This window comes from Hemiscyllium ocellatum, chromosome 21 (genome assembly GCF_020745735.1).
Source record: "Hemiscyllium ocellatum isolate sHemOce1 chromosome 21, sHemOce1.pat.X.cur, whole genome shotgun sequence".
In the NCBI taxonomy this organism is placed as follows: Eukaryota; Metazoa; Chordata; class Chondrichthyes; order Orectolobiformes; family Hemiscylliidae; genus Hemiscyllium; species Hemiscyllium ocellatum.
In genome coordinates this window covers 62,751,517-62,770,525 of record NC_083421.1, presented here as the reverse complement: position 1 = coordinate 62,770,525, position 19,009 = coordinate 62,751,517, and the positions used below count along the sequence as shown (strand labels likewise).

The following is a 19,009-nucleotide window of genomic DNA, read 5'->3' as shown; positions in this document are numbered from 1 at the left end:
CTGAAATAGTTAAACATCCCTCCGAAAGAATACAAGTAATTAATGTTGTCTACCATTAATAATGTTGCATTGAAATACCAACTTTTTTTTGAATAGAGTCTGTACTAAATACTCCACATTTTGAATATTGTAATTCAAATATTTGAAATATACTTCAATAAGTTAATGGACAGTTTAACTAAAATCTTAAAACCCATCTTTTTCACTAGCCTGAATGGATAGTTCACCTCGAAAAGAGAGATTAATCAAGTAGTCAATGACAACTACAAAGTGTCAATACCATCTCAGTATCAGTAAGCATTCCTGTGGTAATGTTCCATTTACATTGTCACATCCCATAATATATTGTATGTTAAAGTTTTTAGAAATATCCAAAAGCCCATTAAATGCTAACTGCTTCATTTCTGTTGGATGAGATTAAATCAATATTTGTATTGGCAATACACTTCCAGATGTACACAACAAGCAGTAAAGACAATACACAGCACTATGGCAAAACATGTATACAAACTTTATTGTAGATAACAGTAAAGACAGATTGATGAGAACCAATTTAATTTAAAAAAAAACAAAGTTCAAGATGAAGTCAGGACACCTTCGGCTGCCATGTCAAACAAAACCCAATACATTTAAAGATCAAGTGTCTATAAATCCAATTAACATTCTCAAATGTGGTTTATAGACATCATGCTCTCCAAAACATTGCCAAGCAAAGCGATGGCTTAGCCAGATCCCATTATCAGGACAATTATGTAAGCAAAAACAAATAAACTAAACTACAGCTCTGGTTATACTCATTAGGCTTCTTGTATACCATCATTCTTTTTAGACGGAAGTGTTCAGGTCTATTATTACTAGTTTAAGGAATCACATGCCTTATGCTTGCATTGCTGGTGGTAGAATTATTAGTCATTCCATCAATTTGCCAAAAGAAAAACGGCATGGTTGGTACCAGTCAGCTATCTTTTTGCATCCCAAGGAGGGCTTCCCAGCCACAACTCAATTCAGTTTCTTTGCCTCTACCGGAGTGGCAAGAATACATCAAAAAACAAAGGACTTGCTCAGGAGAATGTATTTCTCCAAGTGAAAAACATGCAAAATGTACAATTCCCTCTCACGAAGACACACTAATCTTAAAACACCAGGAGGAACTGAAGAATTGCATTTATGAAACAACAGTATTCATGAGCTGCTCGGGTTATACTGAAATCTAATGGGATACTGGAGAAGATTTAGATACGAAAATCTCTTGAAGTTTGCAGCAATCAACTACCAGTGTTAACTAGGACGAGTATATTTAATCAATTTATTACACCATTCTGGCAAGGCTCAGGATCAAGAGGTAAAATGTTTAGCAATATCATAATGCCTATTCATCACTGGTAATAGATAAAGAAAGATGGCACCATTATCCATTCACAGCAACTGCAAAATCCCAAAAGTAACTGAAAACAATTCAAATTGTGGGAGTTAAAGCAAAATATTACAAAAAGGAATCCAACTCAAATTCTTAAACAGCATCAAGAAAGAGTTAATGAAAATGGGAGAAGCTCATAAATCAAGGAACACAGTTGTAATCAGGCCAACGTCTTTCTTTGTACAATAGCATTCGAACGAGGTCACAGTTTAGTATAATCAGTACAAATTCTGGAAAGATCAGAAAAGCAATTGAACATGAAATAGGAACAAAAGTGTACAGTAAATACTACAAGTAGCACTGAATGGGAAACCAACACCCAACCTGTCAAAAAAAGGTGAGGCAATAGATCCCATATCCTCAAAAGCTAGTTGCAATAAACTGGTTATGCCACAATCTTATTCCTAATTGAAAGGAGCCAGAATGGAATAAAATAGCACAACCTATTTTGAACGACCAGAAATATGATGAATTTGCAAGAGTTGCGCCAAATCCATTGCACACCAATAATTATAAAATGTAATAATTACACAAGAGTCTAACTTTGTGGCAGGCTTTTAAAAATTCAGTTGATTATATACACACATATCACTATATTTTTGGTGCTAAATGTGTAGCATTTATGGCAGACCCCGGTTGCAAAGAAAATGTCATCAGTTCAATGGATGTTTTGCAACTACTGCCAGGACAATATATACATTATATACCAACTTATAGAATTTAGGAACTAGAGGCAAAATAAATCAAGTGCAATTTGGTAGTTAAAAGCAAGCCTACAAACAGTCCATAAAATGTGTGGTATTCAAATTTAAACAAGCACTTACAATGCAACACTGGACCCAGACCCAAATCATTGAAAGAGAACACAAAGTTCTCAAGGTTGCAATTTGCCTTTTGTAATTACAATCTTATTTCCAATAAATACAGAACGGATCTCTAATTATTACAAACTCAGTAGCTTCTAGAACATCACAAACAACTCCGACGATTTGTTCCTTGATACTTGTAGCACTTAAATTTGTGTACATATTAGAGTTGTTACAATTTGGTCTCAATTTTGACACTGAAGCATTTACCTCAGGTCTGTACAATTTCCATCCCCATCAACCACTTACCAAAAATAACCATTCTAGATTGGTTGCAATTAAGTCCACAAAACATCCCAGATTAAAAGCAAACTCACCACGCACTTTTTGTGTACACATTTAGTTTTATTGTAACAAAGCAACTTGTACACTCTAACGTTTAAAACGGAGCAATTTTCCTTTCCAGTGAAACAAAAAAATTACATTAGAGAGTGTAGATTCCAATAAGATTCTACAGATTGTTACTCCTCCATCTGCCGTGGGGTTCAAATCGATTAATATTTAAAAGTTTGGTTGCACGGATGTTGTATCAATATACAATGCATCAACATGCTAAGTACAGCCAGTCCTCAAAATACCCAATAAACCCACCCATTAGAACCCAACCGTCTGCATCTACCCTAGGTGCTCGGTGACACCCATTTGTTAGAAGAGAGAAGAAAACAAAGGACTTGATGGTAACTGCTAATTCTCCACATCATATGGAAACACAGTGTAATCTCTGGGCCAGAACAGGTAGGAAAAAAGCCTATTCAAAATTATCTATAATCACAGCACAAAGGCAGAAAATAGTTCTGGGCTTCCAGCAGAGGGGTGGGTGGATGTGGGAGGGTGGGGTGGGGCTTAAAATAAAAAGTAAAAAAAATACAATCACATTACTACAGAAGATGTGTGCTGATCAGCTGGCGCTAGGAGAATTCATATCAGTTCACGGAAATGGCAGAGAGAGATTGCCACTGTTGTTTGCGCATGTAACTCATCCCAATTGTGTATAATGGTTTAAGGACCTCAGGAGAGCAAGGAAACTGAGCACAAAAAGACAGCAACTTGCTCCCAGGGACTAAAGAAAAAAAAGTAGAGGTGAATATCAACAGCAACCAGATCAGTCGTCTTCGCCTTCCTCCTCCTACAAATAATATGGAAAACAAAAAGGTTAGTACAAAATAGCTGGATGTAAATAAAATACAAATCAGCACTCCTCCACAACTATTAACAGCTATGCATATTACAGGTGCAAAATCTTTTGCCCAAAAAGTGTTAAATTTCAGTTTTATTCTGCATGACATTTGTAAATTTAATAGGAACCACACATATTGAGCAAGTTTTAAAGCACCCTCCCATTTTATATTTAACCAAAATGATGATCTTCCCCTTACATGGATTTGCAAGACAACTCTTGTATCCTACAAAACAAAATCTTGTTTTGGAAAAGCATTGAAGAAAGTCAGACTTGCGAAAAAGGAAATTTGAACAGATTCAAGATTTGAGGCAACCGTCTACAAGACAGAAGTTAGCCCATCAAATCTGCTCCACCAATGAGATCTAGTGAATACTCTTACTGATGCAGAGAGATCAGCCATTCCCCATTTGGGGAATAAAGACAGTTAGCCTGAAGCATTTTAAAGGTTCCGTATATATGTTACCACATCTGGACTGGGAGTTAAAAAAATGAAAGCACTTGCCTCGGCTTCTTCTCCTTCCTCCTCCTCTTCTTCGTCCTCCTCTTCGCCCTCTTCATCCTCATCTCCTTCTTCATCGATATCCTCCAATCCTTCTTCTTCCTCCTCATCTTCATCCTCCTCCTCACCATCACCTTCTTCATCTTCCATATCAGGAACCTAGCAAGACAACATCATAATGATACTTTTTGTCAAAGAGTACATGCATGTGCAAGCTCCTCAGCAGTGTTTGAACTTCTAAGTGAGAGTCTCATATGGCCTTCAAGCACCAGGGCCAAAATGAATTCATTAAAATGACATGAGATTGCTAAACAAAAAAAAACTGCTGCACACAAGACTAAGATTCCTCCAAAACTGCTACAGAATGCCAAATAAGTGAAGATCTGACACATACAAAATCAACAGTTTGTCAAGCTATCTGGCATTATTTATCATGCATCTTTACAACTAACATAATTATAAAGCAATAGAACTCCCAAAAAGGTAAAATAATTATCATCATCCCCTCCTGGGATTTCAGCCTGGCTGCTCAATAGCATGGAGCCATTTATAATACCCACACATCTGCTCCTTTGTGTGGAAAGAAATACTGAACTTCCCGCAAAGTGATACAATCACTAATGAAGGTGAATGTCCACGTCCCTTACGCCAGAATCAGATGTCATGTCATAAGCTTGCACACCTAATATGGGATACTCACTAAATAGTACTGCAGTGGGTTTGGCCAGATATCATCCTTGATGACCTCTCCCAGTTCATCTGCACCTGCATCCGAGTGATCAGTAAACCAAGTAAAGAAGCTTTCTGGCTCTTCATGCTGTCGCTTCCTGCCTGCTTTAGTCTGCGACTGGCTGGAGCGCTTTGTCAGGTCCTTGAAATAATACAGATGTTAAGTTGTGTAATTATAAGTGTTCAACAAAACTTTTAGGTACATAATGCTAGAATGTAATAATTTTCAAAATTGAATTTAAGTCAGTTTAAAATTCCCTTCAAAGACAACAAAGATGCAACCAAACATATTACACCACAGTATTCAAGTGTTGAGAAAAACTTGAAGAATTCCAATGTTAATCTGATCAGGTTTTACCTCGTAACTGTTGCAAAGATAAAATTTAGCAGAACACTGGCCATCAGGCTTTCCCAAGAACAGTAAAATTGAAGAAAGAGGAACAAAGAAGGATAAATAAACTTCACCATGAGAGCATTATAAAGCTAATTTTCACAGTAAAGCCAAATTAACTCAACAGACATGGGTCTGAAGTGTCTGATATGCATGGCTCAGTACCTAGCAGATTCAAAGTAGTGGAAGATGACTGTTTATATCTAATGAACATCAATTATTTGGCAACTAAATTATTGCAAAGTACAATAATACATAGAGGGGAAAAAACACACTGTAGTGAATGTCAGTGAGATATAAATTTAAATCTTTTCCATGCAATGTTAACTGAACAGATGTTTTTTAATTGAATGCAAATGAATCACATCAATTTGGATTGACTCAAATTCTACACAGAAACAAGCCAAGGCTGGTCAACACTTAAAATCCATCTACCAATTATGATCTAGTTCAATTCTAAAGCAGTTACCAAATAACTGCTCAAAGTCACACTGTACTGCCTTCATCACCTTACAGCGAGGCTCTGAAAAGAACTGCAACAAACATATCAGGATGCACCTACACTTCTCTGAGCTATGTTAGGGAATAATGAAGTACCAAATCACAAGACCCACTGAGACTTTTCAGGTTGGATAAGGGTAGGAACAGGTGTACGGCATTCAGTCCCTTGAGCCTATTCCATCATTCAATTAAATCACAACAGATAGAGAAGTATAATTTTTAAGGAACCAAGCTAACTAAAATCGGAGTTAACTGTTAATAATTTGCAGACCCAACAGCATTCTTACAAAATCCCAGCTTTCCACTACCCCTTGTGCAAACTGTTGCCTGACATCACCTAACTCATGTAAATCTAGTTCTCTTTTAATGTAACTGCAAGATCACATATCTTTAAAAAATATACAGAAGCACCCTCGAGACTGAAAACAGTTTGGTTGTTCATATTCAGCTATTAATCCTACCTTTCCTGCCTTCCATTTGATCTCTGTTGATTTTGAAGATGGGTCTCCATTTTCATTCAGATGAAATTCTTTGGACAGAACTTTATTATCAAAGTATGGGTTCTCATCAAAATACTGAAAATAAAAACCACACATCAGTTTGTCTTCATTGTTAGCGTGACTAAGAGTAAAGAAACTTTGGTTGAAGTTCCTGAAAAAGAAAAGCCGTTTGATGTATTTAATGATTTGTGAAATCAAAGCACCTGACAAAATAGTTACTGTTCATACCCATCCATGATACTCCAATTAGTCAGAAGTGGTCATATAGCATTTAACATTATTCGGAGATTTAAGAGGATGAAGAAGAATTAAAGTGGAGCATTCACCAAGCAGCAGGTATTCCAATTTACTTTTACTTGAACAATACTAATTTATACACGTGTACAGAAATAAAACTGAAGAACTGAAAATCAGACTAGTTATATTATTCAAGTATATTTTAAATTAAATGTCACAAACTAGGATCCTTCTCCAGAGTTTAGTACTGCTCTGTGAATAAACCAGTTAACAATGGGACCTGTCTGCATGTAAATGGTAAGGAAGTTCTTCCAGTAACTTGTTCAACATTTACCCCTTTGCAAGAATCAAAACACATCTACCCAGTTATTTTGCTCTGCTACCTGAGGGGTAATTATTGTTTCCATTCTTAGTCACTAACTACAAGGTTTAGTACCCATTACTAGTTGTCAAGATGTTGGGATTCTTGAACTCAAGTGCAAATTGGTTTGCATAGTTTCCAAACTTTTTAAAACATAATGATTGCTCAATTTATTTTTGGCCAGCTACTCTGGACCACCCGAAGACACGAAACAGACTAACATTTAACATCTATCAAAAATCAACACTACCCAGGTTAATGGAGGGAGTTAATTGAATTAAAAAAAAGTTTCTTAGAACATTGCTTAATTCACCCATTTTGCACGAACAGAAAACATGTCACTTAGTGGTCTAACAGGTCAACCGTGTTTCCCCTCCCAAAGTCATGGGTTTAATCTAATTGAGCATGATGGGGGGTAATGTCACTCTATAGTAGCTGTTTGAGACGAATTAAAACAAGACAACAAACCTATAAAACAACCCCATATTCAGCCAATGATTGAAAGTACAAGAAATTAACTCAACACATATCGGCATATTAATTCACACCATATCTTAAATGCTGTCAGTTAAGCTATACAGACCTGGAACTCTGCTGCAAATAATGCTAACAGGTCAATTCCTGAATGGATGTTATACCTCTAATAGACAAAACTGCAAAGGTCAACAGGTGATTTGGAAGCACACCACAGCCAAACCCAAGGATATTGAAGCAAACTAAAACCCCTTCATTGGCTTTGTGCAGTTAATTGAATTGACCAATGATTTATAATAACTAAAATTCAAAAGGTTCTTACACGAGACTTTAGGAAATAGATAAGAGTTACCAAATTTACAAAAACCACCTGTCTTTGCTATGCATTTTACATATCAGTACACAAAGTTTAACAAACTTCAGGAGGTTAGCAGTTTTTAAAAACTTCCTATACATATGTTATTTCTCAAAATCTTCCTATACATATATGTTACTTCTCAAAAGATTCCCAAAACAGAGAATGCTAAAAATAAATAGAAATTATCACTCCTACGAACCAAGACATGTTAGAGGCTTGACAGTATGAAATAAGTTGTTCATCTTTGTTTTAGTACTTCAGCCCATAGAACTCATTTGATTTTAAATACCAAATTCAACACATCTGCCAAAGAACAGCATACTTACAAAATCTATTCTATAGCCTGATTTGATATCTTCAAATTCTGTCACCTCCACTCTCGTCAGATAATGCAGCGCCTCCTCATCTTCCTCTCCCAGAAGCGCAGATACTGGAACATATGAACGTAGATGCATAATACACTGACTAAACACTGTATGCAAGAAGCTTCATTTGCAGCCTAAGGTCCAGACAGTATTGATTAAAGAATGGTCCACATGTAGGGCAATGTACACAAATAGTAGAGCAGTCCATAATTGCTGGATGTGAAAGGAAGGGACAAAATGAAGACGCAAAGACACTAGATGCTGCTTGCTATGCTTTTTCATCAGGTGATATATTTGAGATTCCAAATTTGAATGTTATGCTGAGCTTCATGTACAATTCTGAAAAATTTAAAGAATATGATGGAAGTGAAGGTTCATAGTGCAATGGTAACATCCCTATTCTGCCCCAGAGATGTGTAATTACAAATAGGTTGATTAGATTATCATTGTAAATATTTGCTAAAGACTGTAAACACAATGACCACTCTGCTCTTTTCTATCAAGAGCTGAACTATTGCTTCATTCAGAAAAAAAGGTTTAAAAAAAATAGAATTATGAGTAGGTAGATTCACTTATTCATTAAAATTAATATAAGCACTGCATGTTGTAATTCTAAGCCTTACTAGCTGGACCAATGTTTTCATTTATTTCACTGATGTTTGTCGAACCGTGCTGCACACAAATTGGCTGTCATCTCCCAACATTACAATAGAGCTAAATCGCACTTCACTGAAAAGGTGCCACAAATTATTTATTTCATTCACACTTCTGCAAATGCTACTAGTGGAGATCCAAATGACACCATTTAATTACTCTAAAACTGTCTTACACTACTTACATAGAATTAAGCAGCAAAAGCACATTTGGAACACAGCAAATAAAGACATTCTATGCTATTTCTAGACAAAGTTGCAACTTATTGTTTACAATTTCAAAATCAAGGAGTACAGTGGAATTATAATTAGACTCCATACATCAAGGTCAATTGGAAGTCAGTCCCATTCTGGGATGTCAGGTTAATCCTGCATAGAAGGATTAAGTACAGCAGCAAACCCCACACCACATCCACCACAAAAATCAAATAAACATTCGGGTTAACGTGTTACTTGTGAATCAAGAAGAGGAAGCAAGTGTAGTACACATTTGTACCCACTCTGGGCTTTGTCACCAAATTTATTTCTGTTCAGATATTTCCCATATGACTAAGTTTGGGGGTAAAAGCATTTGTTAAAATAAGGTATAAATAGACAGGAATTTGAACTCCTACTTCATGTATAAAAACAGGATACAATCAAGTATTTAAAGCAGAGCATAAATGACCACATTTGTAATTCCTACAGTTCACAAGCCAAAAGGGTTGCAGCCAATCTCAAAGGAAAAACAGAGAAACGGCTCCAGATGTCATTATCAGCTAAAAACACTTAAAGTGGTAACTATAACTTTGGTTACAAAGAGCACAATCCAGAGGGACTAACACAGCACACATTTTAAAAAATATGCAATTGATTGTTTCAAAACTGTCAAGGTGGTGACTTGCTGTGAAGTCTTTCAAACAGCATTGCATGACCAACATGTGCCTCTAGGGGTCACTGTCAACAGAGATGCAACTAGTACTCATTACAATTTCAGGAAAGTTCACAAAAAACTTACCAAGACATTTTGTCACACATTTTGGCTATAAAGCCATGGCAAAGAATATCAAAAATCTGAGTCACAATCACTTCAATTTCTTGGACGTTGATCATTTTCCACATAATAAGATTCTCTTGTAAGCAAAAATCAAGATCCCTTTCTGTACTATTACCACACACAAGTATTGTTTAAATTCATTTGACCCTTTTCTCAGCTATCAGCTTCATGTGAAAATTCCACATTGAATAAAATTGGAGAACAAATTTAGGCAACACAATATTTATTGAATCACTTTCAACAAACTTTTTCCAACTGAACAATTATTGCATTTAACTGCTCACCTTGTGGGTGGTTGACAAACGTAGTCACCCAAAAGTTGGGGATTTTGGCAATGAGTTCTGACCGCTTCTGGAAGTATGGCTGGCGTAGCTTGTTGTATTTTTGCTCTACTTTCAAAATTTCCTCACTTGCCTGTTCATTCAGTCTAAATGGAAAAATAATTTTAAAAATTAAGTCGAGTTATTCATAGCCTAGTAAAACAGGATGGTGAGAGTGTAACAACAAAAGCTACAAGTTTGAAACACAAGTTTAATTCTGCATTGACAAACAGATGACTAAATAAGACGACAGCATTTCTGCATACAAGGGGCAGAGAGAAGTGCAAAAGGGAAAATGTTTTATCCATTAGAAACTAACTTGTTCAAAATATTTCTACAAATCCCAGCAGTCATACTTGAGGTTATAATTGTGCTTTTAAGACAGTCTGACTACAAACTAACAACTTAACAGTGAGCTGAGTGCAGTGACTTTTTCCTTCTGCTTGTCCAGAATGCCAATGTCATGACAAACAAGTCAGTTTTCAAATGCAACACAACTGGAATCATTTGTCTCCCAGAGATCCCATTTCAGGGAAAGGCTTAATATCAGCTGAAAGATATTGCTGCATCCAAATCTTCAACCAAAGGTATGGGAAACATTTAAAGATTGTTCTAAATCATAAGAGAATAAAACGGGAGAGGAAACTTTGCTACTATTATATAAAATCCTGGTTAGACCACATCAGAATATAATTCAGGGCACATCTTTGATTGGCCTTGGTAGGAACTCTCAAGATGCACGAGAATACTTCTAGCAATCCAAAATGGTAAATCACAAGATTATACCTAAACTAGCCTGTAATCTCCAAGTCAGAGAAAAGGGTCAACATTGATGCATCACTTGTTGAATTTTATCAGTGCACTATTAATGCCCCACAATAGAGAAGGCAGAGGATTTTGACTCTTGGAGCCATCAAGTTCAAATAATTTGGGCAATCCTCAAATCTTTACCATCAACCTCAAATTTTAACACCCCAAGAGAAGATGACCAGATAGAACCTACAAATAGATAAAGCTAGCCAAAAAGATTTTGGTAGAGAACATGTGACAATTAATAGTGTAATCAGAACAATATTAACATATCATCTCCAAAATCTCAAATATTAACATGTACATGTACTGCCACCAATTATAAAGCAGTGCTTTCATCTGTGGATGTCAGCGCAGTATCAAAAACAATCTCATAAACATTGTTCTGAGAAACTGGTTACTTTGAAATTACAGAATTTACCTTCAATTTCACCGAATACCCAGTAGTGTAACAAGTTTCAGGACATCAGAAATGGCTCATAACACGTGAAACGATGGAAACTTTTAAACTAAGGGCCACTTCCGCCTAATGCAACATCAAAATTATTGACCTATTTAAAAATGTTTTTCAGATAAATGTTTTTAAAGCAAAGCTCAATCAAGCACCCAGGTATTAAAATGCAAAAATCATACATTATTTCCTTTACATTACCTGTCTATTTCATTCTGTACTTCATCAATGTGTTCAATGGCTTCCTGTTGCTCTTTTTCTGTAAATAAAGTTTTCAAAAATCACAGTTAGTGGTTTGCTCAGCCTTTATGGTATTTATAATACTTTAAGAACGATAATTGCAATATGGCCTTCAACTTAAACACTTTTCCCTAAACCAAATACCTTGAAAATTTGAAATCATTCATTGACAGATCCAATTTGGATTTATGGAAACTCAAAAAGCAACATTACCAGTTTGAGAATAAGTAGGCAAAAGGTAAAGACACACAACGAAAGTTGTAACCTCTTGATTTAGTACCATTTCATACAGACTGGTGACCTTGGGAAGAAACATTTTATTAAATATTTAAAAAGGCAAGTGGTAAGCTTGGAGGGGCTCCTAATCACATTCTGCAAGTAAACCTACCACAAGTAACAATACTGTTCAGCAATATTTTGCCAGAAAGTTACATTCACATCTCAAAAGTAGATGTAACGAAATGTCATTAAATCCTCCAAGGTATATAAAAAGTCCCTTCCGCTCACCTATTAGTTGAAACCATGAAAACGGTGACAGACCAAGTCATTTGCAAACAGCGTCCAGATTTATTTAGAACTGTAAACGCCTTCGTAACAATTATTACGAATTTGATGATAGGAGACATCAATAATTCGCCTGCAACCCACGTTTCAGTACCGCTTCCCTTTGTGTTGAATGAACCCCTGCTAAATTATGAGCCGCGTGGTTCCTCCACGAAGGAAGTCGTTGCTTTCAATGCCGACATTTCATTTTGAAATGAATTACATCGAAAACAAACTATTTTTTTCAAAATTCAGCATTAATGAAAGTTGGCTGTACATCTGCTTTCATTTTATGATTTCATAAGTTTAGCTCATGCAATAATTTTCCATTCAGTTTCCCCTCTCCTTTCACACGAATAAAACTCTGCAAGTGCATTTAACTTTTCCCTCCAGATTTTGCTGCTTGTTTAAAAAAGTCTCGATCACAACATTCTGATTCTCAAGAAATGAAATCATTTAGTTAAAAAGGCTCAAAACCAAACACGGGCTCACGTAAAAATCGCGTGCACGAGAAGGGTTTTTAAGCTCGTATCGCCTGCCTCGAGGGTTTAAATCGTCATACCAGTTTGCAAAAAGGACAGTGGAAAGGTGTCTACAATCCCTTTAACTCTAGGCCGCATGGTTAGGCCTCTTCTCCCCAAGTCCGATGACTCTAAGCCGCCCGAGTGATGTTGCTTGTCCGCGGGAAGCCCTTGTTCAGACCTGCCTCCTTGCATATCATCCTTACCCGCTCTAGGATTGGGAGGGGGGACAGAATGTCTGTGTGCATACCCGCCTGGGGGTGGGGGGTGGAGGTTAAAAGAAATAGGGCATCTCACCTCGGGCCGACGAGCAGGCCGCGACGGCTCCGTTTCTCTTTCCTGGTATCATGGCGGCCGCCTTACACAATGAGGGAGGAGGAGGAGGTGGTGCAGAGATTCTGTTCTCTCTCTTCTATTCTCCCCCCCCCTCCCCTCCTCTAACACACACACACTCTCTATGTGGCTTCATAAACATGGCGCCGGAGTGAATGGAGTTACCCTCCCGCGCTGCCTTTCAGCTCCTCTCCAGCCCGACCGAGAGGGGGAGCGTGGGGCCGCCATTCCGCGCACATACACAACACACACACACACACAATATACATAACACAGAGGCCTTCACAAACGCAAGCACGAAAACATATATTTAACCAACAAGCGATTAAAATAAAAACAATCGCTGCACAAAATAAAACAAATTACCTGAGGTCTCGTCTGCTCCATCATGGTTCGAGTTCACCTCTTTTTTACTCATCTTTGTCGCTGGGACCGACATCTTGGAAGAAGGAAAAAAAAGGGGGAAATAAAAAAAAGGAGACAAAAATGATTGGAAAAAAAGCCCTGATCCGCGCTTTCTTTCACGAATCTTCCTCTCTCTGTATGTATTTTATTTTTTCTCTCTCCTGCACTCCCCTCACACACACACGCGCGCGCGCTGTCTCTTTCCCCCTCGATGGCTCAGCGGGTCTCGCGCCTCTACCACAGGAGGGGAGGAAAAAAAAAACGCTCGCTCTCAGCCTCTCCAAGCACGCACGCGCGCTGGCGACCCTCCCCCACATCAACCACTCCCCCCGAGCACGCATGCGCGACGCACGGCCCTCGCGCCGAGCTACCGCCCCGGCGTTGCCTGCCATTGGCCGCGGTCGAGCGGCGCGAACGCGGCCGTGACGTCAGGCGGCGCGGGTCGTCATGGAGACCGGGTCGTCTCGTTTGGGTCCGCGTCGACTGTTGGATTCATGCTGTGTGCGTTCGAGAGTGAGGGAGGAGGTTTTTATTGTGTGTAGGAGGTGAATGAGTTGTCAACACTCCAATGTATTCTTTAATATATAAATAAATTACACTTGGCTTCGTGAGGAAGAGGACATTTTGTTGGTGGAGTTCTTCCCCCTTCCCCTAAAGTCTTAACGGACCGGGGTCATGTTCACTGACGAGGTCCAGGAGGCCGTGTCGGTTGATTCGCGCTGGAGAAAGGTTCCCGAGTTGCGTGACGCAGTTTGTCAAACGACCGCGGTTCGGCGCGCCGAAGCCTCGGTGCAGAGTCGACGCAGCGCGAGAAACGGTACGCAGACCGATCCGGTCGAGTGCCGAGAACTGCCGGCTTTCAATGGGAGCGCGGAGCCTTCAATCGATTCCCCGCGCCTGGCCCGCTTCCTCCGGCAGGTGGAGCCCATGGTGAGCAAGGAGTTAATCAAGAACATCAAGAGCCACGCCTTCGATGGGTTTGAAGTCCACTGGATAGACCACCCCCACACTGTGAGTTTTCTAGTGGCAAAAGGTGCATGTTCGAGCGTATTTCAAATCATGTGCGATTTTTGTCTCATTATTTGCAAAAGTGCGATCCTCATTGGATTTGAAATTCCACACGGCCGATTGCGAAACGAACTTCTCTGGTAATTTAGACTCTATAACCTCGTAGTTATTATCATCGTGGTTCAGCAATGTTATAGTTGGCTGAACCATCTCTTTAACGGAATTGCTGGTGAAACTCAGCTCTGGCAGCGTCCCTGGAGAGAAAGCAGCGTTAACGTTTCGAGTTCACTGACTTTTTTTTAGATTACTCACAGTGTGGAAACAGGCCCTTCGGCCCAACAAGTCCACACTGACCCGCCGAAGCGCAACCCACCCATACCCCTACATTTACCCCTTACCTAACACTACGGGCAATTTAGCATGGCCAATTCACCTGGCCCGCACATCTTTGGACTGTGGGAGGAAACCGGAGCACCCGGAGGAAACCCATGCAAACTCCACACAGTCAGTTGCCTGAGTCGGGAATTGAACCCAGGTCTCTGGCGCTGTGAGGCAGCAGTGCTAACCACTGTGCCACCGTGCCACTTCTTCAGATCTCATTAGTGCATGGCACGAGAGATAAGCAGGTGATATAGTTGCATTACAGACGATCGTGTCGTATTGTTATAATGTGGTAGATAGAAAAGCAACCGGCGAACAATAAGAAGCGAGCACATTTTGCCTATTCAAGTAAATCAAATAACGAATGAAGTCAGATGATTCTGGAAGCGCTGCATGTTGGGCAGCACTTGTTGAAAAAAATGATGTATGTATTAGGTTTTTGACCGTTCCTCAGAATAGGGATTATAGATGAGAAATGGTAACCGTCTTTCCTTGGAGAGGTGCTGCCTTCGCCCACTGAGCGTTGTCTTTCTGTTCATGCTTCAAACAATGAAAGTTGTCAGGATAAAGTTATAGATATATATTTTACTTAGAATGCATCCATGCTTAAATTTGCTGCATGATTTGCAATATATTTTCATAAGTAATATTTATCTGTATCTTAATATTTAGTTATAATTTATGCTAACTTTTAATATCACGTTGTTGAACTAATTGGAAATAGACGTTCCTGCACTGTATAGTCTATGTGAATAATTTGTATACAGACAAATAAACTTATAATTATGCAGTTTTTGTGACCTCAGGACATCATGAATACACACATTCATCTAGTTCATGATATTTTTAGTCAAAGTAAGTGATTAGAAGCCAGTGATTCCCAAGTGTCTGTGGGAATGTTACACTTCACCAGGGAGGCTTTGAGGATATCACTGAAGTGCTTTCTCTGACCACCCAAGGTTCATCTGCCGTTTTGAAGCTGGGATTTCAGCATGTACTTGGGGTGTGGATACTACCTATGTGCCACAAGAGCTTTCTTATGTGTGTGTTTATAGAAATGAAATTGATTCCTTAACTATGTTCTTTTCGCAAGTGCTACAGAAATAAAATGCTGAGAATAATTGCCTGCTTCTAGTTCTAAGTTTAACAAATAAGATATACAAGCTGAAATAGGCTGTTTGATTCATCGAGTCTGCTCCACCATTCAATCATGACCAATATTTTTCTCAACCCCATTCTCCTGCCTTCTCCCCATAATCCTTCATCCCCTTACTAATCAAGAACCTAGCTCTGCCTAAAATACACTCAATAACATGGGCTCAACAGCCGTCTGTGACAATGAATTCCACAGAATAACCATGCTCTGGCTAAAGAAGTTACTCCTCACCTCAGTTCTCCCTGAGGCTATGCCCTCGCATCCTAGTGTCTCCTCCTAATGGAAGCATTTTCTACATGTCCACACTATACAGGCCTCTTAGTATTCTGTAAATTTCTCAGTCTTGTAAACCCCATTGAGTGCAGACTCGGAGTTCTCAACCACTTCTCATATGCCATAGCCTTCATCCCAACACCAGCACATCTTTCCTTGGATATGGGGCCCAAAACTGCTCACAATATTCCAAATGTGGTCTGACCAAAGCCTTAGAATAGAAAGTGAGGACTGCAGATGCTGGAGATCAGAGCTGAAAATATGTTGCTGGAAAAGCGCAGCAGATCAGGCAGCATCCAAAGAGCAGGAGAATCGACGTTTTGGGCATGAGCCCTTCTTCAGGAAGGTTCTTGCCCGAAATGTTGATTCTCCTGCTCTATGGATGCTACCTGACCTGCTGAGCTTTTCCAGCAACACATTTTCAGCTCTGACCAAAGGCTTATACAGCCTCAGCAGTACATCTCTGCCCTTAGACTCATAGAGCTGTACAGCGTAGAAACAGACTCCACGGTCCACCTCAATCCACGTTGACCAGATATCTTACATTAATCTAGTCCCATTTGCCAACATTTGGCCCAATTCCCTCTGAACCCTTCCTATTCATGATCTTCACAACATGTTAAATGGTGACAACTTCCATCCAGATGCCTTTTAAATGTTAAAATAATACTACCCTCCACCGCTTCCTCTGCAGTACCCTTGCAGGTACCACCCTCTGCATGAAAAGGTTGCCCCTTAGGTCCCTTTAAATCTTTCCCCTCTCACTTTAAACCTATGCCCTCTGGTTTTGAATTCCTCCACCTTGGGGGGCGGGAAAGGCCTTGGCTATTTGCCCTGTCTATGCTCTCTTGCCTTTATAAACTTCTATGGGGTCACTCCTTACCCTCCACTCCAGGGAAAATAGTCCCAGCTATTCAGCCTCTTCCTGTACCTCTTGTATTCTGTTCCTCTTGAAAGTAGTCAGTTGCATTCTCATATTGTTCCTGCATTTGGCAATTTTTTTTTAACACATGGTTTACTGCTACTATTTTGGTTTCTTGATTGGTTGATAGGCAAAATTAAAAGGCATTTTTTTCGGATGAAATGTTAATCCAAGGCTCTTTCTGTTTCCCATTGCATGATATTGAAGAAGGGCAGTAGTGCTGGTGCCCCAAACCAATATTTGTCCCTTAACTAAAATCACAAAACAAACTGGTTCGCTTATCACATTGCTGCTTTTGGGAACTTGCTGTGTGCAAATTGGGTGCTTTTTAAACTTTGCTACACTTCAAAAGCACTTCATTGGCTGCAAAGCTTTAAATGTCCTGTGATCATGTAGTTCTAGAGCACTTTACAAGATTTTCTTCAATATTTGTTCAAATGTAATTGTATTTTTCGTATATTTTACTGTTAATAATTAAATTATTCTTGTTATGTATATAAGCATGGGAGTAGACTGTGCAACTGCAAATTATTTCCTATTGAAATTGAAAATTCTGGAAGGTAAGATTTTAAAAATATGACCTTCTTAACACAAAAAATGGTGACAACTTCCATGAATACAGCATCTTTAATGTCGATAAATATTACCAAGTTCTTGTTTTGTCGTTGAATTTATAATTTGAAGAAGGCTCGGATTTATAGCTTGTCACTATATCAGGATTATCCTGGAATGCAATTGCAACTGCTGACTTTGTTTCCAGTTGAGAAAAGGTCTTCTTCAATCCTTCTCCACTGTCCTCTCCTTCCTCACCTTCAAAAAGTGTGAGCAGTTTATGTAAATTGAGATAATCCGATCAACATTTTCTGCTATTTTGCTCCCCTCCACTAGCTCACTTGGCTAAGGTTCCTTTAATGTTCGCCCCTGTCCTTCTCCTCAACTTTCATCATTCTCTTAAATTTCTTCTAATCTCCTATCATGTCCTCTCTGACCTCTTCTGTCCATGAGACCCACTTCCTTTCCCTCTGTCCAAGTCAACTGAAATGCTGAAAACAAATCCACTCACTTCAAGCACCCATGTTAAATGAAATTGAAATGGTTAACTTCAGGTTTTGTCTCCCTTTCCAGTAAAGCCATTGCCATATTCCCATTCTTTTAAAGACAATCTTTGCTCTTTCTGTTCTTGCAAAGCACCTCCCGTCTCCACCTTTCCTTTCCTCGATCCTTAATGTGTTTTACCTCCCAAGTCTGGTTCCATCTTTCCTGAATCCCATGTTTGAATTTGAACCCTTTCTAATTGGTTTTCTGCCCCTACCATAGTACTGAATCACCTTTTGCCAAAATCACAACTGGTATTCTGTGACTATGTTCATCCTTCTCAACCTGTCTTTGAAATAGTTGATCACACCATCCTTCTCCAATGCCTCTCAACTATTGGGCTGAATGGGGAACTAATCATTTAGTTCCATTCTTATCTATCTAATCACAGCTGGAGAATCACTTGCAGTAGCTTCTCTATACATTTCGGTGTCATGTTCAATTCTAAGATGAACTTCCGATCTTATTTGTACATTCACCAAGACTATTCCCACTTCCATAACACTGCTTGAATTTCCCCATTTTCAGAACATCTGCTCATTCAAATATTCCTAGATTGGACTATTAAATATTCTTGGTTGTTCTCTCACATTCTGCATCTGTAACTTTGCAAGTCTGTGTTCCTGTTCATTCCTGTGATCATGCCCTCTAGTCAGACAACATCTTGATTTTAAAACTCCCATGCTTTTTTTCCAAGTATCTTTTTGCCTTGTGTAATCCCTTTCAACCCCACAACTTTGAGATACTCTGTCTCTTGTGGGCTCCCAATTATAGTTCTCATGCCATTGGTGGCATGCCAATCAAGCAGGCTATTTTGTCCTGGACATGGTCAAGCCTGTTCAATGTTGGTAAGCTGCACTCATTCAGGTAAGAGGAGAGCCACAGTCTTGACTTGTGCCTTATACACTGGCTTTGGGAAGTAGGGAGATAAGTTAATTGCCAAAAATTCTCAGCTGTGACCTGCTGTTGTATCATAATATTTAC

The 19,009-nt window shown here is 39.0% G+C and overlaps 2 protein-coding genes across 3 annotated transcripts in view; one reads left to right on the top strand and one right to left on the bottom strand.

The window, feature by feature from the left end:
- Nucleotides 1-488: 488 nt before the first annotated feature.
- Nucleotides 489-13,471, bottom strand: LOC132825938 (protein SET). 2 transcript variants are annotated; one of them, XM_060841595.1, is made up of 8 exons: nucleotides 13,152-13,471; nucleotides 11,350-11,407; nucleotides 9,852-9,994; nucleotides 7,840-7,943; nucleotides 6,045-6,158; nucleotides 4,663-4,833; nucleotides 3,966-4,121; nucleotides 489-3,409 (listed from the first exon to the last, which is right to left on the bottom strand). In XM_060841595.1, exons 1-8 carry the CDS (start codon nucleotides 13,222-13,224, stop codon nucleotides 3,386-3,388), a joined length of 843 nt encoding a protein of 280 aa, XP_060697578.1. In that variant the 5' UTR covers nucleotides 13,225-13,471; the 3' UTR covers nucleotides 489-3,385. The 2 variants fall into 2 exon arrangements, with proteins under 2 accessions (XP_060697578.1, XP_060697580.1); XM_060841597.1 differs by lacking the exon at nucleotides 13,152-13,471 and adding an exon at nucleotides 12,750-12,869.
- Nucleotides 13,472-13,596: 125 nt separating this feature from the next.
- dync2i2 (dynein 2 intermediate chain 2) overlaps nucleotides 13,597-19,009 on the top strand; it is a 56,746-nt gene continuing 51,333 nt past the window's right edge. Inside the window, exon 1 of the mRNA XM_060841149.1 lies at nucleotides 13,597-14,201. Within this exon, the coding sequence (XP_060697132.1) occupies nucleotides 13,866-14,201 (336 nt within the window). The 5' untranslated portion in view covers nucleotides 13,597-13,865. The remainder of the gene's footprint in view (nucleotides 14,202-19,009) is intronic.

Coding starts and splice junctions, on each gene's coding strand:
- LOC132825938 (XM_060841595.1), bottom strand. CDS start 13,224: ATGTCGGTCCCAGCGACAAAGATGAGTAAAAAAGAGGTGAACTCGAAC. Junction 6,159..7,839: donor CAGGCTATAGAATAGATTTT/GTAAGTATGCTG, acceptor TTTTATTTTCAG/TATTTTGATGAGAACCCATA. Junction 4,834..6,044: donor TCAAATGGAAGGCAGGAAAG/GTAGGATTAATA, acceptor TATTATTTCAAG/GACCTGACAAAGCGCTCCAG.